The sequence below is a fragment of the Sander lucioperca genome, chromosome 9 (genome assembly GCF_008315115.2).
Source record: "Sander lucioperca isolate FBNREF2018 chromosome 9, SLUC_FBN_1.2, whole genome shotgun sequence".
In the NCBI taxonomy this organism is placed as follows: domain Eukaryota; kingdom Metazoa; phylum Chordata; class Actinopteri; order Perciformes; family Percidae; genus Sander; species Sander lucioperca.
Genome location: NC_050181.1, coordinates 29958636 through 29985859, shown reverse-complemented (window position 1 = coordinate 29985859; position 27224 = coordinate 29958636). Strand labels below are relative to the sequence as shown.

The 27224-nt window shown below is 39.0% G+C and overlaps 1 protein-coding gene and 1 long non-coding RNA gene across 6 annotated transcripts in view; both read right to left on the bottom strand.

Annotated features, from left to right (window-relative positions):
• The window catches only part of LOC116040786 (epidermal retinol dehydrogenase 2-like), a 92319-nt gene that overhangs the window by 47572 nt on the left and 17523 nt on the right, over positions 1-27224 (bottom strand). For all 5 annotated transcript variants that reach the window (XM_036005340.1, XM_031286456.2, XM_031286432.2 and 2 more), the window contains 2 exons: positions 21838-21969; positions 21466-21565 (listed from right to left, as the gene is read on the bottom strand). In XM_036005340.1, coding sequence (XP_035861233.1) covers positions 21466-21565; positions 21838-21969 — 232 coding nt within the window. The remainder of the gene's footprint in view (positions 1-21465; positions 21566-21837; positions 21970-27224) is intronic.
• LOC116040809 lies at positions 290-19882 on the bottom strand. The gene is made up of 3 exons (XR_004102768.2): positions 19764-19882; positions 5116-5119; positions 290-309 (listed from the first exon to the last, which is right to left on the bottom strand). It is a non-coding gene; the product is annotated as an uncharacterized LOC116040809 (long non-coding RNA).

Below are 27224 nucleotides of genomic sequence, written 5' to 3'. Positions count from 1 at the left end.
TAATGCTAAACGGTGTAAAGTTTGTCTGTATTTCACTGTAGAGGATTCCGACACCGGGATGTAACAATCTACAGCTGCTGTTGTCGGAAAAACACAGACGGTGCGTTCAATGAAAATAGTAATTTACAGCCTCGTGGTGCATTCAAAGTTGTTGTTAAATGCCCTTTTCCCATCTGGTGGTTGTTTTTGTCATTCAACAGCTATTTACTAGTGAAATAAGTTATTGTTATAGTGATTACATTATTATTAAACATTTAACTTTGACGATATGGCCTTAGCAATAAACAAGCCATTCTTTAATGTCGCCAACTAGTACCCTTCTTTTTTTTTTACTTTCTTAAAAAGTACTGATTCAGGCACCGTTAAGACACCGGTACCGTTTTAAAAGTACCGCTTTAGCACCGGTATCCAAACCAAACAATACCCAACCCTAATAGTGACTCAACTGTGTGACTAGATTAAATATATAATAAACAAATACAAATCTTAAAATCAAGTTCTTAAAGTAATTTTCTTTGCATTCATTTGATTCCCAATCAAGATAAACTGGTAAGAATTGCTTTCCATTGTTAATATGTACTTAAAAACAGTTCTGAAATGCAAAATAATAGAATTTTAAAATCATGTGATAAAACATGCGATTAACTATAGAAATTCAACGATTAATCGCGATTAAGAAAATGTAATCGTTTGACAGCCCTAATATATATTGTTTTTTTTTTTTAAATCGATCATTAACTTATCAGAATCGATAATCGAATCGTTCTAGAGAGAATCGCAATGCATCTAAGAATCGATTATTTTTCTCACCCCTAGCAAATGCCAGATGGGCCGGACCATTTTTTTAGATGTGGGTCGGTCAGATTTTTAGACTTTTTTTTTTTTTTTAATATACAAATAAATTGCCTTTACAGGCCGACAGCGCATAGGACGGGTTTTTATCGCTTGCACAATTTCACTATGGTTATAACATTATTATTATTATTATTATTATTATTATTATTATTATTATTATTATTATGCATTTGGCTAGTTGGTAACAGCTGGCCTGGTCCCGAGATGGGCCGACCGACCCAATCAGAGGTTGCGTTCAGTCAAAATCAAGCACGTCGTCATTAGAGAGAGAGTGCAACAAGAGCTAAAAGCTGGTTGTCAGTAAAAGCTAGATGGACCGTAAAAGGAGAAAAGGCGGTGTAGAAAAGGTTAGAGAAAGCAATTCACGCTACTTCTAGTTAGCTCCACAGTGGTTTTTGACAGTAGCCTACATTGTATTAAACAGTTGTAAGCTCCCTTCTCACTTTGATTTCTAAACATAGTCAATAATGTAATAGATGCCATCCAATGCATTATTCAAAAATATATTAACTATGAAGTTACACAAGCTGTAATGTTCTCAGTGCAAATAGATACAACACAAGACATCTCTGGAAAAGACCAATGTTTCGTCATCCTCCGCTATGTGACTGATGTTGTTGCCGTTGTCAGTTGTGAGGCATCATCTGGGAAGTACTTTAGTCAGTTAGTTAAAGAAGTCATTGATACACTACAACTGGACATGAGTAATTGTATTGATAATTCTACTGATGGAGCTGCAAACATGCAAGGCCAGTACAAGGGCTTTTCTGCCTTGCTTTCTTCACACTCTCCAAACCAAGTACATGTGTGGTGTTACGCACATGTCCTGAATCTTGTGATAGGAGACACCACAAGAGTAGTTGTAGAAAGTGCATCACTATTCTCACTACTAAATGACCTAGCAGTTTTCATTCAAGAGTCCAATCAAAGAATGAATGTCTGGGAGAAAAAGAGTCAGGACCCTCACCACAGACACCTCTCTCCCATAGGAGAAACACGCTGGTGGGCCAAGGATGCTGCTCTGATGAAGGTCTTCGGATTTTTTGGCAACCCACAAAATGCACGTTTTTGTGAATGTGGTTCTCACCTTGACAACTATTGAAGAGATGGCAAGTCAAAAGCCAAATGTACGTGTCAAAGCCAGAGGGTTAAGAGAGGCCCTGCTCAAGTATGAAACCAACCTCACTGCCCAAACATTTTTGTATGTATCTGGAGAAAACGTCTCCTCTCAAAAACCAGCGGACTAGACATTCTGACAGCGCATCGGATGGTTGTGGGAAAACAAAGCTCTGCAAAAGAATGTTAGAAACTTTGACTCTTAAAAGGGCAGCTGTCTAAGAAAAGAATAAGGAAAAAGAAGCCAATGCCAGGGGATTTGGCACAGGATGAGGTGGAAAGGGACGTGGAAATGGCATGCCATGTCATTATGGACACAGTCACTGAAAGCATCCACCAACGCTTCCCAACACATGGCACATTGTTTGCCGACCTTGCTTATCTGGACCCTAGAAGACTCTCGGAGATCAGAGATAGTGGATTGCCCAACACGTCGCTCACAGAACTAGGCACATGCTTACTAAAGTTTGACAATCGGGCACTGTTGTCACTTTGCAGTGTGAGCTGACTAGTCTCGCTGGTCAATGAGAGAGACTGAAAAAGTCTGCAGTGGAGTACACAACTAGACTTGTGAGAGAGATACCTACAGATGGAACTGATGAAGAACAAGTAGAGATTATGAATAAAAGTTGTTCAACATGTAAGAACTGTGCTGTGTGTTGTTATCAACTTTTATGGCAATACAACTTGTTAACAGATGCTTACCATGTTATAGGCCTTGGGTACAAGTTCCTACTCACCCTGTCTGTCACCCAGGTAGCTTGTGAGAGAAGCTTCTCAACACTCAAATTTATAAAAAAAAAAAAAAAAAAAGAATCGACTCAGGAGCACCATATCCAAGGATCACTTGGAGCCATTTATGTTGATAGCAACTGAAAAGTAAATACTTATGGCCCTGGATACAGATGTTGTCATTGACAGGGTGGCAGAGAAGAGTGAACTGCTGCGACGCCTGCTGACAATACAATAAAGCACAGTGATAGCAGATACCAGCAAGAACAACCATGGACACAATGACAGTCAGCCAAGAGTGTTCCAGTATAATCACAGAGCCATACAAACATTAAAATTGCAGAGTTAGAGAGTTAAAACAGAGTATATGGAGAAAATATGGAGAATCAGACGGACAGTGTCAACAGAGAGAAACAAGGAGAATCGAACAGACAGTGACAACAAAGAACATACTGTAAAGAATGACAGTAACAGCATGCAAACGGCATAAACAGACAGCACACAGACTCTACAACATCCTCAGATTCTTTTTCTTTTGTTTTTGCTGTATGTGTAAATGTGTTATAAACATGTGCTCTTTAAAAAGTAGTAAGCATAGTTTGCCACTTGCACTCTTTTGTTGTCAGTTGTCACTTACATTATATGTTTAAAAATCTGGCACATAAGGTACTGCTTTTATTATTTCACCATCTGTACACAAATGTAATTGGTGAATGCAGGTGTGACGTGTCCGTGGGTGGGGCTGCATGGGCGTGGTAATGTGGGCTGGTGTGGCTACAGTGCCAGGGCTGAATTTTTGTCCCAGTCCGCCCCTGGGTGAACTCATAACTGTTGCTGAGGTTCAAGGAGCCATCAATCAATCGGTAAGTCGCCCGGCCAGCTTTACTGCAGAATATTACAAAACTTTCCGCGCTTTCCATGCGCAAGTCCTAAAAGATGTGTACATCGAAGCGTTTCTGCAACATCGCCCACCAGACACCCTGTTGAGGGCAACTATCTCCCTAATTCTAAAAAAAAAAAAAAAAGAAAAGAAAGATCCCCTGCTCTGTAGTAGCTAAAGACCAATATCACTCCTTAACGTAAGTTCTACGATCCATCTTCAACGGGTGTTGCCCTTTATTATTTCTAAGTGTTTATGCCAGGCCGACGGTCCTCCCAGAACACTAGGCGTCTCCTTAAGATCATTTATTCGTCGAGCAATGAAACCCCGGAATAAGTTGTTTCCCTCGACGCCGAAAAAGCCTTCGACCAGGTCGAGGGGAGGTACCTATATGAGGTAATGGATAGGTTTGGCCTCTGTAACAATTTTACTCTTTGGGTCAGGCTAATATACTCATCCCTGGTGGCCTCAGATCAAACTAACGATATGGTGTCACCACTTTTCTCCCACTGGAGAGGCACCAGGCAGGGCTGTCCGCTGTCGCTACTCCTGTTCGCCATCGCGATAGAACCCCTGGCCGTTTGGCTACGCTCAGAGGAAGGTTTCAAAAGGTATTGGATTGTCCGACACAACTCAAGTCTCACTGTATGTGGATGACCTACTTCTGTACAAATCAAATCCAGCCAGTTCTCTCCCTGTGATTTTAAGAGTTTTGGAACAGTTTCAATCCCCTTCCAACTACAGTCATATGTTCTGGTCTTGCCCTAAGCTAGAAGCTTTTTCACTAAGTGTTTTTGACACAAGCAGAGCTTATGGCCAGACCATTCCACCCAATCTATTGTCAGTCATTTTTGGCACTCCCCCTGACACTAACCTCTCTGTAGCACTAAAGCGGGCCCTGGCTTTTACAACCTTGTTAGCCTGGAGGCTGATCCTGCTCAACTGGAGACTCACCGGACCCCTAACACATGACCGCTGGATTAAGGAGGTGCTTTACAATTTAAAGCTTTAAAAGTTTAGATTCTCACTCCGAGGCTCTACCAAGAAGTTCTTAGATACATGGAATCCTGTCCTGGAACTTGTTAACTCATTCAACATATCTCGAGACTCAAGAGAGGCCTACGTTTTTTTCCCCACTACTCTAATGCAGCTGCCATTACATTACTTTTATTTATTTTTTTGGTCCGTATTTCTATATGAGAGCGTGTGTGTGTGTGTGTGTGTGTGTGTGTGTGTGTGTGTGTGTGTGTGTGGTCCGTCCCCATCTGATTCTGACCTGATTTGGGTTGGTCTGTGAGTGGGTAAGGGTTGTAAGGGTCACTGACACACTGTTGCCCAATTATGCCTTGTTTGTCACTGCGTGTTGCCACTGTGTCAAAATTTTGTGAAATTACATTAAAAGGGTTAGGGGGAAATGAACAGCAAAAACATACTCCGAAGGTACAATAAAACATAAACTTACATAAATAACATTCATACTCGTAACAAAAGTAAACAAATACATCAGACAACACTCAACACAAGCCCAAAACCTGTCTAATCCATACATTTGCTCACAATCATTTATATCTTCAATAGTTCATCAACAGAAAGCAAGTACCTGCAAATGTATCTTCTAGGTGACAAAAAAGGATAGCTCAAAGTTAATTGCCAAAGTCAATTTTAAATCTTCAAGATCATAAAAAATATATGTAATCTATAGTATTCTACACCATTTCTTCTGTAAATAAATACAATTTTAACTTTTTATGGAAACATATTTTCTCACTTTCTAAAATCCCATAGCTCGCTAATGAATTCCATGCCACCATTGCACCATAATTCACTATCCTCTGTATTAAACTAGTTCTACAGGGAGGGAGCAGAAAACAATCTGATGACTGTCGAGTACAGTACTAATATCTGAAAAAATGACAGCATTTCTGGAGTGGAGAAAGTGTGGCTACAGCCTAAACCGTGCATGGTCAGGCGGTGCCATTTTCAGGACTGGTCCAGAACTCTGCAGGAACCTAAGGCACAACAAATGCCACACTTGTGCCACTAGGTGGCGCTGTAGCAAAATAAGTTGTCCTATAACTCCCATACCAAACATCGCACATTTATAAACCTTATATCCACACATTCCCTGAATGGTGCTGCATCACATGACCTAGGCCATGCCCATTTCCACCTTGACTTAAATGCACGAAAAATCGCAATAAATGTGACATCTACTTTATTAAACTCCTCCTAGGCTGATCTGCACGAAACTTTTTCAAAAGAATTTTGCTCCATTAGAAAATGCGAAAATTACATATGAACAAATTGTGTAGCTAGTTATGAAAATGCAAACCTTTGCATATCTCGCCCAAAATAAGTGCCATCAACGCGAAACTTAGATTCTTCTTCGGCATGACCCTCTGAGGCTCTGTAGGCCAATTTGGCGAAGATTGGCCTATAGGGGGCGCTACAAATATGAAAAGTTTCTCATGAACAGTTCATCCGATCTTTATGATATACTCCTGAGGCCACGCCTACAATTTCTTTTTTTTAATTTAACCTTTATTTAACCAGGTAGGCTGTTGAGAACAGGTTCTCATTTGCAACGACGACCTGGCCAAGAAAAGCATAAGCATGCAAGACAACATACAGTTTGACATACAATAAAATACAAGAAAACAGAATACAATAGGCTACATAAAGTGCAGATTAGGTAGGCATTACAAAGCTGGCGAAAAGGGCGGTGTAAGTAAGTCGGAGGATTTGCGAAAGTGATACGGTAATAACAACACAATATACACGAATAGACAGTCAATAACACTGCTGAATGTAGTGAAGAGTCAATATACAGTTGAAAATAGTGGTCTAGGTGCTAATGTAGATCAGGAATAACAATCTGCATGAATAGACAGACTGTATAAATGTTGAAAGAGTCAATGTAAATATCAATTGACATACTATCTAAAATGCTGAAATGTGGTAAAGAGTCAATATAGTTAGTGCAGAATTTTGGTCTAGATAGTGACATAGATCAGTAGAGTGTACTAAAATTGTGTGATACAAAGGTGGGAAGAAAAGAAAAAACAGTTGAGCATATCAGGGCAGATAAAGGTGCAAAAGAGCGAGAACAGAATATGATAGCAATGAAGATGTGCATCTGTGCAAATATGCAATTGGGCGTGACAAGGATAACGGGGTAAGTGGGTGAAAGATGGATCAAAGAATAACAGCACGTGCAGTGATCGGACAGGAGCTCAGACAGACGTGATCTGAAGGCAGTTAGTGGGATAAGGGCTTTGAGTTTCAGGGTTTTTTGTAGTTTGTTCATGTCATCTGCAGCTGAGAAATGGAAGGAGTGGCAGCCAAAGGAGGTGTGGGCTTTTGGGTTGACCAAGGAGATGTAACTGCTTGAGCGAAGGCTGGGTGGGTGAGGCTATTGTGACTAGTGTACTGAATGGTCAAAGTGGGCGTGACCTATTGGAACCATGTTTGGATTCATCTCTTACGCTATTGTGAGCAACTACCAATTTGAAGGGTAGATGTATAATCGTTATACACCTCACATACCAAATACTACACATGTGGACCATTAGGTGGCGCTATACTCAAGGTAGATGCATTTTGATCTATAACTTCCACATTACACATCACATATTTAAAAACCTTTAATCCAGGTGTTCATTGAATGAAGCTGAATCACATGATGTCGACCACGCCCATTTGCGCTCTCTGTGGAATGTTACCTGATGTGAATGTTCGAAATGCTTAATACCAGAATGCTTTTTTCCTTTTCACATTTTCTGAATTTATTATTATTCTGCGGGCCGGACTGAAAGCTTTGGTGGGCCGGATGTGGCCCGCGGGCCGCCAGTTGACAATCACTGTCCTAGTGTTTATGTCCGATCTGCCCAAAACTTACATACGTACATAGCTTCCTCAGATGGCCATGACAAAAAAGTCATCAAAAGAATCATTCGTGAAAATTGAAAAGAAAAGTGGCCCTAAACAACTTCCTCTTGGCACTCCACAACTCCTAGCTTTTACCTCAGAAAAACTATCATTAAAATGTACAGTATATTCCCTATTTGTATACATCTTTATCCTCATTTGTAAATGATTTAACAGCCACAGACGAAAATAGGGCTGTGTATTGGCAAGAATCTGGCGATACGATACGTATCACGATACGTGGGTCACGATTCAATATATTTCGATACTGTGCGTAAGGCAATATATTGGGATTTTTTTTTTAAGTATAATTTTAGAAAAACTAATATTTAAAAAAAGACATGATGTTCATAAAAGTCAAAGAAGTTTACTTTAGGTTAACAGAAAATCAAACTGCTAGTTTGGCCTACTTTAGCATATAAAAATTAGCTCACTAAGAACCTGTGAACCACAATCCCAAAGTTCAGCCATAGCTACATTGTTAGCTTCTAGCAAAAAGTTAGGCACTGCTAGGCACGGTTAGGCAAGGTGGTACGTCTCAGCATAGCCATCTAGCGGTAGGAGGTTTAAACACAAGATAAACGTGAACCACTGTCTTACATGAATATTTAAAAAAAATAAATCAAACTTGCCTTTTTGAAATTTTGATACAGTATTGCAAAATAAAATATCGTGATACTCAAGTGTATCGATTTTTTCTTACACCCCTAGACGAAAATATAATTTTTATAGTTTTTTGGGGGGGGTAAATAAATCAGATAAACTTAGGAAAAGTGTTTCTTTCCAATAGTAAAGCATAAGTTGACACTTTTAATACTTTTAAAGTTAACTGGTTTAATCACATTTTCAACAAAATTGGAGGTCTTTTCTTCTGAAAATCAAATTATCGAAATTCCATCATCAAGCCCTTTTAGTTTGGAAGCTAGCTTTTCTACCTTATAAATACTTACAAAGCTAAGGAAGTACACCTCAAACTTTTACCTAACATATAACCTGTAAGGGTGCTCCGATTGATCGGGAACCGATCGTTATCGGCCGATAAAGGCTTTAAATAGTTTGATCGGTGGTCTCCATAAAGGCCGATCAGATAGGCCGATCAGATGACGCACTACTCGTGAGAAAATGTTCTATACGCAGCTAAGTTACACACCAACCAGATTTTGTCAAAGAATGCTGTTGCTAAGTAACAATGCACAATGCTTATAGGAATCACGTTACTGCTAATGAATCCCTAACATTTCAGGATTTTGCTGCTTCATAATAAAAACATTCAAATACGAAAATAACGGAGGACTTTTATTGTGAAGAACTTACAGGAAATGAAACCGTTCACAGCCGGGGCTTTGACCAGTCGAGTAGCTAGTTTTCAGCGCTAGTCCGGGACGCCGCCGTGTAACTAGCTAGCTGAGCTGAGGTACAGACGAAAGGAAAATTATCTGTTAAAAAATGTGGCGACATATCCCCGGTGTTAAGAGGCCCGCTGCGGAGTCAGCAGTAGCTATGGATGTACAAGCTGTTGAGGGCGAAGTAAAGAAAAAGAGAAGGTACTTTTCAAACAAGTGGCGCATTGACAAAACGTACAGCGAAAGACCGTGCAAAACATTTCAGACCATCCTGCCAACCTGTTTACATTTTAACGTCAATGTAGACTGTAACGATGTTTAAGTCGCTTGAAAGCTGCTGCCGTTTTAAATCTGTTGGCTCTCTGCTGCTCAGTTACACACACACACCAGGAAAAACCGGAGATGAGACGTACAGGATGACCTAAATTGAGGACAGCTACACTTAATACATCCATGAGCTACACTCGTTATTGTAAAATCAATGATAAGTTAAAGTCCAATAAGTCCTTTATCAAACCGTATGAATGTGTGTCCCAGGCCAGGATATGAAATTAACTTACAATGTAAAGATCAACAAGCTACTGACACATAATAAATACATTATATTAATAAAACATGTATTAATAATAAACGTTACTGCTAATGAATCCCTAACATTTCCGGATTTTGCTGCTTCATAATAAAAACATTCAAATACGAAAATAACGGAGGACTTTTATTGTGAAGAACTTACAGGAAATGAAACCGTTCACAGCCGGGGCTTTGACCAGTCGAGTAGCTAGTTTTCAGCGCTAGTCCGGGACGCCGCCGTCTAACTAGCTAGCTAGCTAGCTGAGCTGAGGTACAGACGAAAGGAAAATTATCTGTTAAAAAATGTGGCGACATATCCCCGGTGTCATATTTTGAATTGCTTTATTAAATTATGTATTTAATAAAGCAATTCAAAATATGATAGTGCACTCTTTTATAAATTTGAATTCTGGAAAAAGTGGCTGGTAAAAAATTTAAGTGGCCCCACCCTGCTCAGAACACACTAAAGACACACTGACAGTTTTTTTTGCAATTTATTCCGAATAAGGCTTTAGCTATATGTTAAGCTCTAAGCTGTTTAAAGTGTGTTTCTAACAGAGGAAGTGGAATGTTTCCTGTCAATAAAAGTAAACCGTTGACAATTCACAACACATTATCTTCTGTTAATTTTAATACTTATGCATTGTTGTTAAGAATATTAAAATTAATATATGATAAATATGATAAATAGAAGGTTTCAAATAGACCCGGTGATCGGCATCGGTCGACACGGCTCACAGCAATCGGTGATCGGCCCCAAAAATCCTGATCGGAGCACCCTTAATAACCTGCTTATCATCATATTGCTAAAATTTCGTTTTGACATTGACTCTTCCTGTACATTTTGTAAATAGAATAAAGAAACAATTTCTCACATTTTTTTGATTGTTAAAATATCCAAAAGATTTTGGACAGAGTTGGATTCTAACTTTTTTGAACCCACTAACTTTGTCTTCTTCATAAACAAAATGTATCCAATGCATTCCTCTAATAATGTTTTTTATTTCACATTTAAAAAGCTACTTCAAGCATGTGATTTTAAAACCAAGGTAATACAACTTGGCGATCTAAATTGTAACTGGCTGGATAAGACTAATGGGAAATCCCTTAAGCAGATCACAGACAGTCTGGATTTTTCACCATTGTTGGAAGGTCCAACTAGAATAACCACATCCTCCCAGACCCAGATATACTTAATATTTAGTAACAAAGCTGAAAGAATTGTAAAAACATTAAATTTTAATTACTGAACTGTCCGACCATAATCTGATATTATTGTCAAGAAAACTTACAAAGAAGCGCTTTCATCATTCTATCAAACCTGTGGAGCAACTCAGGATTCCAAAAAATGAAATGGCTAATTTTCAAAGAATAGTACAGCTGACTGATTAGAAAAATATAATTACTGGGAGCAACACAGGAGCAGATTGCAAAATGTTTGCTACCAAGCTACAGTACATAGTCTAGTTAAGGAGTTTATTAGAACGGTCAAAGGAAAGAAAAAAAAACACGCACTCCCTTGGCTCAATACTGAAACATTTAATCTGATGAAAGAAAGAGACTCTGCATTAAAAAGATCGTTAACCGAGTTAAATAGTGATAGGTATAGGTTCACTTCATTATGTAATAGAGAAGTGATCAGAAAGGCTAAAGTAAATTTTTTTATAACAATTATTTATGAGGCAAAAGGGTAACACAAAGCTGATCTGGGAACAGATTAAGAATGCAATGGCAATTATTAATTATCTTAAAATTTCAACGGCAAAGGACATTTATGGTATGGATTCTAAAATGCTTAAAAGGGATGGTTCGGAGTAATTTCACCCTAGGGTCCTTTGCATCATGACCTCAAGCCAAACACCCCCCCCAGAAGCTTTTTGTCCCTTGGTCGAACATTGGGCGAGTTAGTGCTATCAGCCGAATGGCTTAGTGCAGGCGCTAATGGAACCAAAGGTGTATCTCGTAAATTACCCCACTAATAATGCCCGGAATGGTACCAAACTTCTACAGTAGTACAAATAACAAATAAAAAATAATTTGTGTCGAAGCATCACGCGTAGAAATCTAAAAAAAAACAAAAACATAGCTGCCTGCCTCCAGCAACGGCGCAAGTATGGATTCCTCGCAAGTTCAACAACACATTGAGAAAAAGGCTCGCACACAGTCTTCTAAAGTGTGGGAGTATTTTACTTTTAATGCCAACAACAACGTGGTAGTCTGTAGACTTTGTAAAATGCATCACTGAGTCAGGATAAAAGCAGCAAATCACCATAAGTTCTGCTTACCTTTTTGCTCTGCTCCCTTTCCCTCCCAAGTAGAGTTTAGATTCTCTGCCCAAGCCCAAACTTGACCCATTGGCCGGGTCGGGACAATATTTCCTGCCACTATCCCCGGGCTGGGCCGGGCCCTTAATCAAGCATTTGCGTTTATTTCATCATTACTTTATTAGCCTAATTGGGTGGGGAGAAAGCTATGCCTCTCCAGCTTCTCCCACAGCTCTGGGTATATGTCCTGCACTGACTTGAGTGTGAGGTAAACTGTGCTAAATCGTGTCTCCCCCATCTGTAGCGCTGTCTTCGATAATTGCGCAACCACGCCAGATTGTTTCAGATATCTCACGAGTCCTTTATAACGTCAGTTATAACGGCCCACTTATTAACAAATTGTCGGGTTAAAATCGGGCTCGGGCTCATAATTCCAGTTAATGTGTTGGGCCAGGCAGTGCCCGATCTAAGCTTTACTCCCAAGCATGTGCAATTAACAAATAGTGACAAATGTGTTCCCAGTAGCAGCCCAACGGTACGTTAGTCCATTGATTTGGTTTACCATCATCATGAGTGACCCAATCGATTACAGACTGTTATATTAGACACTCTGCAATTTGCCTTATGTTGGATTTATTTGATACATCGGATTTCATATGTTGCTAAAATTGCACTTTACTGTAAGATTAAAGGGAGAAGAGCTTGGATGTTAAACAAGAGCTTATTCATTATTTTACCTACTTCTGTTAAAATAAGCAAATACAGATTACTCTTTTTGCACTTGCTCTGTTTACTTTAAGTTTTTATTTTTGTATTCCTCCTGAAAGTGACTTTATTTTGTTGTTGGATTGATAGCCTACATCTGGCTTCAGGCTGCAATACAAATTCATTTTACTTGAACAGTGCAGTGTTAAACAATTTTAATAAATAGAGATTTGAACCTTATTGAAATTTGTTTTGTGTAAATTATTAATAATTGAGCAATGGGAAAATAATCGCTAATTGAAAAATTTATTGTTAGATTAATCGAAAAAATAATCACTAGATTAATAGTTTAGGACAGCCCTACTGCTACCGCTGCTAGCTAGCTCTCCGATTCTCCTCAATTAGTTGTAGCTAATTACTCAGAACCATCCCTTTAAATCCCTGAAGAACACATAGCCTACCCTATCACACAAACTATCAACCAGTCAGTGCTACAGGGGATATTCCCAACTACCTGGAAGACTGCAATTGTAACTCCCATATTTAAATCAAAATGATGTAACTACCGCCCAATCAGTATTCTACCTGTAATCTCCAAGGTTGCAGAGAAGTGTGTACCTTTTCTGTAAAAAATCATCTTTCATCATCTCTTAACTTATGCACAGGGGTACCACAAGGATCAATACTTGGCCCGCTTTTGTTTAGTTTATATATTAATGATCTGCCGTCAGTTTGCCCTGATATCAAAACACTAATGTATGCAGACGACACCGTAGTACACTGTAAACCCGAATGTTCAAAGTAATTAAATAGATTAAGTGGGGTATACTCAAAATTTTAGAAAAAGTTATACTAACTTAATTTTGTCAAGTTGGTGTAACATGTTCTTCATTTTTGAGTATTGTTAACTAATAATTTTTGATTAAATGGAACTGTTTTGTGTATAAGTAAGCATAACTTAAAAACATAACTTAAGTGCAACTTAATAGAATTAAGTAATTACATACTAAGAATGATAAAGTCCTGTTATTTCTATTGTTTCAAATAGGGGTGATTTAAAAAAAAAACTTAATTTATATAGCACATGTTAAAATACAATAAAATCTCAAAGTGCTTCACCAAATAAGTAAAATTGATCATAATAAATAAATTGCAATCAGCAAATGGTCTGAAATGCATTAGACATTAGTGGAAGACAACATGTATTTATTTTATTTATTTTTTGTATTTTTAAAACAGTAACAATTTGATTGAGGCAAATGGTCTGAAATGCATTAGACATTAGTGGAGGACAAAATGTATTTATTTTTTGCATTTTTATTGTCATCAATTTAATGTTGCTTATATATTTTTTATTTTTATTTAAGTGTTGAGCAGCTGCAGGGATCATTTTTTATGCCGAGTTAATCTCTGATTCAACCTGCGAAGCAGAAGGTGGTGCTAATATGCATACTACCTTCCTTACCGCTCTTTGGAAAAAAACAGAAGAAGAAAAGTTTGAACAACGCAGCAAGGCGGGAAGCAACAGACAGTAGGCTTGCAGAAGTTACTACCTACGCAGCAGCAATCAGCCTCACTGGACTTACTGTAAGTTTTGAATGTTAATATTCATTCACTTTTACTTCTTTTATACATTATACATTTTTACATGCGTTTGTCTCAGAGAGTGTAGAACTTCTCCAAGCCCCCGCCCTTCACTGGCTTATCACGGAAGTCTTGTAGGGATTGGCAACTTGTCAGATATAGGTTAGCTGCTAAAGAGCTAGCTAGCTAGCTAGCTAGCTAATTAGCGCGACCACTAACGTTACACACTCCAGCAGCACAGCTAGCGACCCACCACTACCAGACTCACTGAAGAATTTTACGACGGATGAATCTAGTAATCACACGCTCATTCCCCGCTTAAAGGTGGTGTTAGAAAATGAGTTGTTAGTAGAAGCACTAACAGACACCTCATATGCGATAGTTAGTTTTTGTTGATGGAAACTTTCAATAGTGCACCGCTAAGGTCCAATATCATATTAAAAGAGCATAAACGAGCATAATGAGTCAAACTGAGTTCCTACACTGCAAGTCCGCGCTCCCTGTAGCTTCTAGGGACGCTCGTTTTAAATTCTGTGTGAGCAGACTGTCTGAGACACGGAGATTGCGGTTAACAGAACACGAGTCAACTGCCCGTGCTCGCCCACTTGTGTTGCGTCGGTTTTAAAACAAACGACCCTGCTGGAGGCAAGCTGCTTTTCATGACAAAGATGAATAAAGTAAAAACCCTTAACAGTAAAGCTTTGGTTTGTAGAAATGGCATTATTGTTGATTAAGCATGCAGTAAGGTTCAAGTGCTGCTGCTTTTCTTTACAGTAATGTTAATTTTGCTTGATGGCTTTAGTAACTTCACACTTTAGGGATCAAATGAAAAGATCATTAACAGGGAACATTTATAAGTATTTATAATTCGACACTCTTTGAATGCTTTTACTTGTTCAGTTTCAGATCAGTTTATGCCTTTGCATCTCTCTGTTCCAGTTTCAAAAAGTTAAGGAAGATAACTGGAGATGTGATAAAGATACCAGGTAATCCAATGAATCTCTCTCTCTCACACACACACACACACACCTCTAAATACCAGTAACTTAAATTGTTTTTTTTTTTCAGACAATGTTTTAGTGTGGTAACCCTAAATCATACACACTCCCACATACACATATCATTTGTTTATTCTACTTGCCTGTTTGATCAAAATAATGCTTTTTGCCGTATTCAAGTCAACAGTTCATGAATGTCTTCTGTTCACGAATATCATCTTCCTAATGATATTTAACCTTTGGCACTGAACAGATCATATTTTACTTTGTATTTGCTTGCAAATATTGTTGAAGAAAGATGGTGGAGACCACATTCCCCCTATGCCGACAGACCATAGTGATATCCTGCCCACCAGTGAACGAGCTCATGGACCTCTGGCCTGGTCTCAAAATAGAGTCCGAGGTAATATGGATCAGCTCTCTCTTTTAAAGTGAAAATTGTGATTCTTACTCATTTGGCCGATATTTTTGCTTTATAAATGTGTGCTAGATTCTTCAAATTGGACTGTTTTTTTTAAGTGTTCTCCTCCTGCTGTTATTTCTATGCAGTTGTATGCAGAGTTCCAGCGGATTACAAATCAGAACCTGCCCAACACATGCTATCCTGAGCTTGACCGCCATCTTCCTCAACCGATGACCTTATTCAGACAGAAGGCATCAAAAACTGGGAAGACAGCAGATGCTCTGGCTAAAATTAAAAAAAAAAAATCAATGATGAACAGGTAAATAGATTTTTACACATTTCATAGGTTGACCCAGTGGAACATTGAACAGGTTCAATGATTCAAATGAGCTTTGTGAATTTTGCAATTAGTCCACTTTATGTTTGCCATTTGTCTGATTGCATTAAAGATGTGAACAGGTTAGAAAGTGGTAAACTACCACCAAGGTTGCAGACCCTCAAGAATGGCTTAATGATGTAGAAACTCATCTGAAAAAAGGCTGCAGGGTAAAGCATTATAAAAGGCTAGTTCAAAGTTATCTCCTTTTGTCTAAATAATGCCTCAAAAAGTTACTGCACTACTTTGCAGGTGTTCAGCCAATAGGCCCAAACTACACAATATGCCTTTGTTCTCATTAATATAATGCAAAAGTAACGCTAATGTTTTGTATGTTTTAATGTTTTTCTTAACCATTGTGGGCTGCACAAGATGACCCACATTTCACTGTGCATTTGATACTGGTTATGTAAAACATTTACATTTTAGAGTTTTAAGTGAAAATGTTCTTAAACAGTCTATAGAATTTTTGAAATTTCACCCAAATTGCTGCCCTGTTGCCTTACTCAGGAATTAATCAGGAAGCCAAAAGCAGTGTTTTTTTTTCTTTTATAGCTGTAGCAAACAATAATTTCATTTTGGTATTATTTATTATTGTTTTTGATTACTCCGATTATTTTCCTGACTATCTGATTAGTTGTCTGGTCAATATCAGAAATTTGTGATACATATTTATTTCCTAGGGCCTTAAAGCAACACGCCTACTTATTGGGGCTTATTCCCCGTATCCCCCAGAGTTCGATAAGTCCATACATACCCTTCTCATCTCCGTGCGTGTCGTAACTCTGTCTGATGCACCCACGCCTAGCTTAGCACAGATCCTGGAGGTAACCAGCTCCATCTATGCTCCTAATAAGTGACAAAATAACGCCAACATTTTCCTATTTACATGTTGTGATTTGTATAGTCACAGCGTGTACGAATAACAAGGTCACATGAGACACAGCCATCTTCTAACCGTATACAAACTGGGAACTATATTCTCAGAAGGCAAAGCACTGCTACTTGGGTGGAGTGATTTGCTTGCAGAACTCCAGGCGAACTCTCTGCTCCTCACCACGGGGCTTCTCAGGTGCAAATCACTCTGCCCAAGTAGCAGAAGTATCAGTGCTTCACCCTTTCTGAGAATAGTTGTCAGTATGTATACGGTTAGAAGATGGCTGTTTCTCAGCAGCTAGCAGTGGGTGCGTCAGACACGCACGGAGATGAGAAGGGTATGTATGGACTTATCTAACTCTGGGGGATATGGGGAATAAGCTAAAGTCCCAATAAGTCGGTGTGTTCCTTAAGTGACCAGGAACACATTTGGAAGGCTAGAAGTTTTTCTTCTTAAAAATCTCTCAAATGTATTTATTTATTTATATACAATTTATTTAAGTATATTTTAAAATTATTTTTTTATTCTATTTATTTTAATTTATAAATGTTTATTTATTTTTGTATTTAATTTTAAATTTAACTGTTCAAAAGCGGACTTTCATGACTTTTAGATATATTAAGTTAGGTAAACTTAATGTAAGTGAGGCAATCAGTTGCCACAAAATTTTTAAGTTTTGAGTCACATGTTTTTAAGTAAACAAACTCAACATATTTGACTAATGTGTACTTAAAACAATGACAACACAAACTAATAAACATTGAGTTTGGTTAACATAAACTGGTGTGGTTGTGTACTTATTTTTTTAAAGTTCTGTGAACTTATTCCTGTGGTTTGTAAACTCAAAACTTTTAAGTCATAATAACTGAAAAATAATTGAGCTGCCTTAACAGAAAACTGTAAGTCATATTAACTGCAAATATTTGAGTTGAGTTAAATGAGCACTTTTAATTTAACTGTTATCAAAAGGTACATGTAGCAATTCATCCAACCTTTTAAGTTCTGGAAAATTTTGACTTTTAAGTTAATCAACTTAAAAAAATTGTGGCAACTGATTGCCTCACATTTTTTGAGTTCTGGTAACTTATTCGGGTTTACAGTGTATATGTGCATGCCAAGACAAAACATCTGGCTGCTGCCAAACTCACCACAGCTATGGATCAGATAACCAATTGGCTAAATCGTTCCTGCCTTCAACTGAATGTAATTAAAACTGAAGGAAGGAATGTTTTTCACAAAGAGACAATGTAACATTGTGTCGAATATAACCATTTCAGATCAAAACATTAGTATTGTGCTACAATTTAAGTATTTATGGATGCCATAATTATGTCACACCTAACACACAACCTGGGACCAAACTACCGGCTCGTCACTTACGGAAAAAACCTAAAAGTTTTGGCCCAGAAGATTAACAGTTCGCATCATTGTAATATCCTAAATAACCGTAAACTGCTGAGCTGGGAAGATCAAATACAGAAACATCTGTTTAGTCTACAAAATTTTGCACAACACATCTTCCCTACTTTTAACTCATTCATAATCCAACACAACAACAGCAATCGGATCACCAGAAGCACCACACCTTCTAATTCCATTCAAGAAAAGCACATTTGGGCGCCTGGTTAGCTCACCTGGTAGAGCGGTCGCCCATATATAGAGGTGTACTCTCGACGCAGCGGCCGCGAGTTCGACTCCGACCTGCAGCCATTTGCTGCATGTCATTCCCCTTCTCTCTCCCCTTTCAAGTCTAAGCTGTCCTATCCGAATAAAGGCCTAAAATGCCCAAAAAATAATCTTAAAAAAAGAAAAAGAAAAGCACATTTGGTCAACTTCAATTTTCTGTTCAGCAATACAAAACTGGAATTCACTGCCCACCACTATCAAATATATACATACATATTCCACCTTTACAACACACCTTAAAATATGGCTGTCCGACAACTATAACTGCACACATTTATCTGATAGATGTGATGTGTGTTTGATGTGACATTGTGAGTCATTGTTGCTGCCGCTCCATCTCTGCTGCCTGCCTCCATGTTGTCTTTTATGTGCTTTCAATGTGGCCTCTGTGACTATTCTCTTTTCCCTTGTCTCCTCTTTATTGTTTTTATTGCATGAACTGTTTGCCAATTGTATGCCACATTTTTGTATGTCTTACTCCCTTTTGCTTAGGCCTGCTGTAATTATAAATGTAGTGTAATTTATTTTAATTAAATTTTGTAACCATTTATTTTAGGATGCCTGTTGACAACTGGGTAAAGCTGCTCCTTTTACTGTACAGGTAATTAAAAGGGGACTGTCAACATTATAAACTAATAAACTAAATGTTTTACCTTTTCTCATAGAACTGAGTCACTCAGATTGCTAAACAACAACAAAAATATTAAAACTCCGAAACCTCTGACTAAATATGATTTTATGTGTTTACATTAGGGCTGTCAGCATTAACGCGTTAATCGCGATGCGATTAAGGGTCGAGCATAATGCGTTTTTTTTTTTTTTTTTTTTTTTTTTTTTAAATCGTATTAATCGCTTGCCGCCATTTATTTTCACTTCACTCAGCTTTGCGTCGTGCCTAACAGGCTACTATTTTGCTGTACTTCCTCGTAACACATCCTGCTACTGCAGGAATAGCAACGCGGATTTCGGTGCCTCATTCTGGTGCCACTGATATGCCTGCACTTCTCTCTGATGCTCTGAAACAGACGTTACAGAAACATCGCTGCACATGACGCTAGTTAACACTATACTCGACAGCAGCTAACGTCAGCCTACCGCTAGCTAGTAGCTGGATTAAACACAGTTACAATACTGACAGCTAACGCTAAACGGTGTAAAGTTAGTCTGTATTTCACTGTAGAGGATTCCGAAACCGGGATGTAACAATCTGCAGCTGCTGTTGTCGGAAAAATACGGACGGTGCGTTCAATGAAACTGGTAATTTACAGCCTTGTGGTGCATTCAAAATTGTTAAATGCCCTTTTCCCATCTGGTGGTTGTTTTTGTCATTCAACAGCTATTTACTAGTGAAATAAATTATTGTTATAGTGATTGCATTATTATTAAATCATTTAATTTTGACAATATGGCCTTAGCAATAAACAAGCCATTCTTTAACATCGCCAACTGTTTAGTACCCTTTTTTTTTTAACTTTCTTAAAAAGTATCTGTTCAGGCACTGTTAAGGCACCATACCGTTAAATGTACCGTTTTAAAAGTACCGCTTTAGCACCAGTATCCAACCAAACAATTTATTCAAATGTGTGACTAGATTAAATATATAATAAACAAATACAAATCTTAAAATCAAGTTCATAAAGTCACTTTCTTTGCATTCATTTGATTCCCAATCAAGATACACTGGTAAGAATTGCTTTCCATTGTTAATATGTACTTAAAAACAGTTCTGAAATGGGAAGTACAGAATAAATGTACCGTTGGGTACGCATGGAACGACACCCAACCCTAATGGTTATACAGTATTTGTTTGTTTGTCTACATCATCTACCATGCCTGCTCAGGCAGAGTTAGTTTTTTCCTTCGCACTGCATTCTGTGAAGAAGGCAACGAGCCAATCAGAGGCACAATAAGACGGGTCTTCGCACAAGGCAGATGGGGGAAAAAGTCAATCAAACTACCGTAAATAACAGGCTGTGATTCTGTCAATGGCTGTGAAAAAGGTCATTTGGCATGTGGATTGGAACATTTCCAAAAAAAAAATGTCTTGCACACTTATTGCTACTGTGCCATTGGTTAGGTGCCTTAGGTTGAAGATCCCTGTTCTATGGTATCCTACAGTATTATGTAAAATATCTGGAGAGTCAGCATTCTCCTTAAACCCAGCATGATCAAAATGCTATCTTTAAATGCAGTTTTGAACACAACAGCAGGGCTTAATAGTTGTGTTTTGTTAATTGGTTGTTTGTGTCTGTGTGACTATTTCATTGAGGCAGAAAACACTTGACTGATTTAAAGACCACCATGAGGAGTGTTCTACCCAGAGCACAATGGGCTACAACAAACATTGGCTGGGAAATGCATCAGCTTTACCCGTTATTTAACAGATGCTCTGATCTGCCCTGACAGAAAGAATGCTAAGCACTAGAGCTGAAAATCTTTGCCCGGTCATTATTTCATTTTTTTTTTTTGTCTTTTAATATCATTTTACACGGGCTCGGGCTTGCGCGGTAAATGAGCGACATTCTGTTAATGTCGGGCTGTAAACGGGTTCGGGCTTTTAAAAAGCTGTCAATCAAAATGTACTTGTCAGGCTCGGGACGAATTCTGTCGGGCTCGGGCCTTGCCAGCTCTACTAAGCACATCCCTAACTCCAACTGTGTGTTCATCAACAACACACTGACCAGGTGAAAGGATTTACAAGCACAAGCCACAGTGCTAACCCCTGTACCCCCGTGCCACCAAGAATGTGGCCATAGCTAGCTCAACCCAATGGTCACAACATGGTGACAAACATAAAAGCAGCTGTACAGTTGTTTTAACTTGACTTACAAATAAAAATAAATAGACATATATCTTTGAATGGCATGAAAGAAGTTAAGTTTACTGATCCTAGCAACTGCTACCAGCTACAGCTTCTGTGTCCACTGAGACTTAACTTGCTACCGATTGGTTAGGACAAAACTCAACTAAATGACATCTGACCCAAACAGAAATAGGCTAAAATGAAGAAGATGTCGCACTGAATGAAGGAGGTGGCAGTCTGACCATTAGACTACTAATTTTCAACCAGAATTCTTCTACGAACAAAAATTGTTAAAGATGCTGTAACATTAGTGACATGCATATGATGAGGAGGAGAAAACACACACCTGCCAATCCATTGACTCCTATGAGTCCAGCAGAACTAGCAATGCTGACAAGATGGCCGTGATTGTTGGCAATCATGGCAGGAAGGAAGGCCTTGTAGGTCTAAGCAGAAAGGGACAGGGAATAAATTACAAAATAACATTTATATTTTTATATATATATATATATATATATATATATATATATATATATAAATAAATCTAGCAAGAAGTAGTATCCAGTTATCAACACTGTGTGTGTGGCTGTAACAATAGAAGGTTATGTGTCTGATTCAGTTAGTCCACGTTTTTAAGGTTGCTCCTCGAAGAAAAAGTCTCCCTAAGAAAGGACATGGATCCAAAGCTCAGCTGTGTGGCCTGCTGTGTGTGACTGACCCAGAAGTGAGCCATAGTGTTGACCTCCATCGTCTTCTCAATCAGGGAATCGGGAGCATCCATGAACTTCTTTCCTGTCACGATCCCAGCATTGTTGACCAGAATGCTGACGTCACCCACCTCTCGCTTTACCTGCATGGAGCAAAGGAATGGCTGTCATGTATGATGCAATCCTATTTAGTAAAAGATATCCCCAAGGGCAGACAGAGCTCCCAAATATGCATTTTTTTCTTATCAAGCACCACCAATCCAGGAATTAGCTTGTTTTCTAACACAAGCTATAAATTCCTTTCTATATCAAGCAGACCATGTATCTGCTCATCCTAGTTTGGACCAATCAATAACATGTCTGCTGCTTTGTCACCAAGTGCAAGCCCCTTTAAAAGTTGAAAGGAAGTAGAATATGCCTCCATGGCATCAAACCCTAAAATCCCTTCTGGTCTTCACCAACCCAGAGAGAGGTTAATGACTTCTACCCTTTCAGCAGGATTAACATCTGTGGCATCTCCATGCAAATGGATCAGAGCATCAGGAAACCCAGGCAGGCTGAAATCACAGTGACCTGAGTCACAGCTAAACCACATGTTTTAGTCTGGCTGTGTGAGCTAACCAGGGGCGTTTCTAGGACTTGGAGGTTGGGGGCTTAGCCCTGACCCATTTAAATGAACTGAATGCAATGCAAAACGGCAATTGCCCAGCTTGTTAACAGCAAGTGTATGTTCATTAGAGCTGACCAGTTTGTAGATGTTAGTTAGATGGCACCAACATTTGGCCTAATAATAACTGGTCTGTCAACCCAAAGGCCAGGGTTTTGTTTCCAGATTTGTGTGGTGACTCTTGTGTGGTCCACCCCCAGAATTGTTTTAGCATTAAACACTTCATTTCCTGCCTTATGGGGAATTTTTATGCACCCATTTCTACCTTTTTCTGCATCAATTTATGATGAAAATATCTTTATGTAAAGGGAAACAGATTACAATCCAAATATAAAAACATAATGGAATATATTGCAGTAAGGCTCTTAGGCATTCTGTATTGCTTTTAACTATTTATTCTCCTGTAGAACGACTTTTCTAATCACACCTCAGTCAGCACACATGTAGCCTAGGCATAATTTACTCTTCCCTCCTCTTTTGTTGAGGATGTAACCTCCTTAAATGTGCATATGACAATTATTTACCTCAATGATACTTGAATTCATTTTAATGAATTAATAAACCCCTGAACTGTAATATTTCTGATGTGTTTGAGCAAGATTACTGCTCATGCTCAAAACTTTGTGCACATTCAAAATATATCCCATCTGTGCTCTCTGAGATTTGGAGGAGTCGTGATATTTGGTGAAAAATAAAGTTATAATAGGCTATTACAAGAATGAAGTCACAATATTTCAGAAAATAATCTACCTGCACCATAGTCTGCTGTGCATTACGTTATCGCTCTGCTGATACAGTAGATCTCAGACCTTCTGACACGCACAGATCCCCGTTTGGGTCTCTGGTCTCTGAATGAGACAAAGTTCAGGGAAGTCGCTGTACGCTGCTCTACATCGGCGGTGGAAAACCGAAACTACGGTAGAAATACACGGAGCACAAATGTGACACATCTGCTGCAGCATACCCACAGCAGAGTGCGTCCATTATAAACCTGAAGCTGCACAGACCACTGAAGGCGCATCTCTATTTTTACAGCGAGAGTGGACACTAAGCAACGCATGGGTCTGCTTCAGAGCTCTGTGTGTTTGAGTCTGAACCATAGACTGTAAAGATCACAGGAACTTCAAACAAAATCATTAGTATTGCGCTGCTAAACTTTGTGTTGATGGCATTAATGTATTAGACTGATTTGGCTAGGATTCCTCCGAAAATTACAAATTACACCTTTCACAGCTTTCCTCACTTACAGACGGTTGCTAGGCGATAGCAACAAATATGGCATGATGGTCGGACTCCGCACGTAGCTGCCCATTCTATTCGCCTCGCAAAATTAAACTGGACCAAGTTATAGTTCTACCATGAGTTCTACAAAAAAAAAAAATTTAAGAACTGCGAGTGCCTTGGAAAATACCTGTTTCCTTAATTTGCATGTGGCATTCTGGGGCTTTTTTATTATCAAGGGCCGAGCAGCGAAGCTGCGTGGACCCTATTGTTTTTGCCTGTATTATTATTATCATCATCATCATCATCATCATCATCATCATCATCATCATCATCATCATCATCATCATCATCATTATTATTATTACTAAGAAATCCATGTTCCCATGCACAAAAACTCACCAAATGTTGCCAGTCCAGTCCTATGCCAAACGCAATCGAGCGATTTGTGTGCGATTTGTGGCGCTACAGCACCCATCTAAAATTCTAAACTTAAACAAATCAGCCATACATGCTACGTCGCAACTTACGCCAAACTATAGCCCCAATAGAGCAGAAACTGTACTCTGCTTTTACTTATTGGCAATTTTGAAGTCCATCACTCTACTTTTTGCAAAAACTGCAAAACTTCTTAAACCCATCTCCTCCCACATTTGTTTCAATTGACACCAAATTTGGGGAACTTCATCTCCAGACTGTCCTCCACAAATGTACCATTCAAATTTTTGATTGATTGATTTATCAAAAATTGAGCCCACAGTAGTATAAACAAATACTGCAATTTCTTCCAAACTAAATCTTTGATGTTCATGGAAAAAATTTCACAACATTCGAAGAGGATTGTAGATTTGGTGTGCAAAATCTCAGAATTTTCTCTCAAAAAGTGAATTTTAAAAAAATGTTTGAATTGTGTCCTCATCTACACATTGCAGTCAATGCAAAATAGAGCATCTTTAAACATCAGTTTGGCATTTATTGATCCTTGTGAAAATAAATTACAGGTATCATTATGTTGTCTTAACCAAGTACACAAATCTCAGAATTTTCTAATGAGAAATTCATTTTTTAGCAGTAGTTTAAAATTCTGCACCTTGTCTACTAGGTGTTGCAATGCCACTTGTGATATCACCCGGATAATAGCTCCCTGAGATCAGAAACAGCATACGGCGTCCAAGGTTCTGAATTTGAGCCCATGGTATTGCAAGATGATGATACATATATCTAATCAGGCATTGTGCTGTGGACAACTGCCCTGCATCTTTTTAATGTGTCTGCATTGACACACCTGATTCTGATTAACAATCAGTCCAGTTGCAGTTTAGGAAAGTCATGTTATTGAGTCAACGCAGGATGCAGCCGGGGACGCCCAGGCCTAATGACGCCTCTGGAGCTAACCATGCACTACAGTCCTCGCCATGTCAGCCAGAGGGGGGTTTAGATACACCGTTCTTTGGCCCTCCATCCACACTAATGCAATGTATTACATGGCTTGGTTGAATTCTAAGGCATTCTTCATATTTCTTGATAACAGACCGTTGCTAAGTATAACACAGTTGCCATGCATAGCAGAGCAACTCCTGTCCTCCAATCCAGGCAATGACAGCAGATCTAGTGAGCGCCTATCGCTACATCTAGACATACGGTCTGTGATCGCTACGCAGTAACTTCAGCCATAGGGACAACAATGCTAATTAGTTAACGTTACATTGCAACATTGTGTTTACAGGCGTCAACTGCAGCAGCTGTGCAAGAAGGAAACGAGATGAATGAGAACATAAACATCAACATAAATATTCCCAAAGATGTCCCATTTAGGGCTGCAGCTATCGATTATTTTAGTAATCGAGTATTCTACCGATTTCATCGATTAATCGGATAAAAAATACTTTTGCTTTACAGTAAATAGCAAATATACAAAAGAGGTTTCTTTTTTCGAAAAAGCAACATTTTTATTGCCTAAATTGCATACAATAACAGGGATAGATGCTAATATTTTTAAGCACAGGCCACATGGGCCATCAAGCCCCCTCTGTTGGCAAAAGTACATTTTTGGTGGCCCAAATGTAAATCTTTTTCGCCCCCTTCCCGTTCTTGCCTCTGGCTCTTTGCACTGGATATGCAAAATAGCTGTTCACTAAGCTCAGGTAAATGTGACTGTACAAAGCTTACAGCAGGGCTACTGAACTACACTGTTCAGGGGGACACATTTTAAGAAGGCTTAGTGAGGAGAAAGAATAAAGAATCCAGACATCACCAGCATATCCACGACATTCCACTTCAGGGATTGCTCCGGTGCCGCCGGAAATTCCGCCGGATGTCACTCTTTTCGGCCGGATGTCCGTCACTTTCCTATTTCTTTGTGTTGACGTTCTAAACTCCGGTTGATTTAGGACGACTATGGTTAACTGCTCCTCAGATCTCTGCAGGGTAAATCCAGACAGCTAGCTAGACTATCTGTCCAGTCTGAGTTTTCTGTTGCACGACTAAAACTACTTTTGAATGTACACCAAAACAAGCTCCTTCCCGAGGCTATTTTGCAGAGGCACCGAGGCTCCTTCCAGCGCTTAGCACCGCCCTAGACGATTGTGATTGGTTTAAAGAAATGCCCAGAATGTTGTGTGGACTAGCCAGACCCTCCTCCGCAGTGCTGTGGAGGAAGGTCTGGCAATGCGAGACTGGCCCTGAGTGACACAGATGGGTAGGCCTTGATGGGGTAACGTTAAGAGCCTGTTGTATTAATGTCGCTGCCTCACGCAGCAGCTCCAGCGATTAGGGGCTGACATAATGAAACGTGGTGCGGTGTGGCCCTTGTGGTGTTTTTTCTTGAGGTTTATTAAAACAATTTGGTGCATTACCGCCATCATCTAGTATAAAGTGTGAAACTCCATTATTGGCATGACAGTGATGCGGCCAGGACCGAGGCACTAAGCATTAGGGATGTCCCGATCAGCTTTTTTGAGCCCCTGATCCCAATCCAATTTTTTAAATAATGAACATCTGGTGATGCAGAGTCCCGATCCAATACCTGTATTCGCTCACATAATAGAGCTGCATACCGTTTTTTTGTTTACAAAAATAACTAAGTAAACTAACTAAAATATGTTGGTAGAGCAGGCGCACATATAATTAGAGGTTTATGCCTCGACGCAGAGGTCCAGGGTTCAAATCCAACCTGTGACCATTTCCTGCATGTCTTCCCCCTCTCTCTCCCCTTTCTCACATAGCTGTCCTGTCAAATAAAGGCGGAAAAGCCCAACAAAATCTTCTTTAAAAAAATACTTAAACTTAATACATTTAACTTAGTGCAGCAAATTAGTGTTTTCTCTCAACACCAAAACAGTTCTCTTTAGGATCCCAGCAAACCCCCAACCAAAACAAACGGTTTCAAGTTCCTCGCTGGACAACAGAAACTAAACTTGTGCTTGGTAGGGCTCTTTATATAATAAATATTATTATAACGAGAAGCAAATTGCCTTTTTGTGCGAAAACAGCTTTATCTTGCGCTTTTAT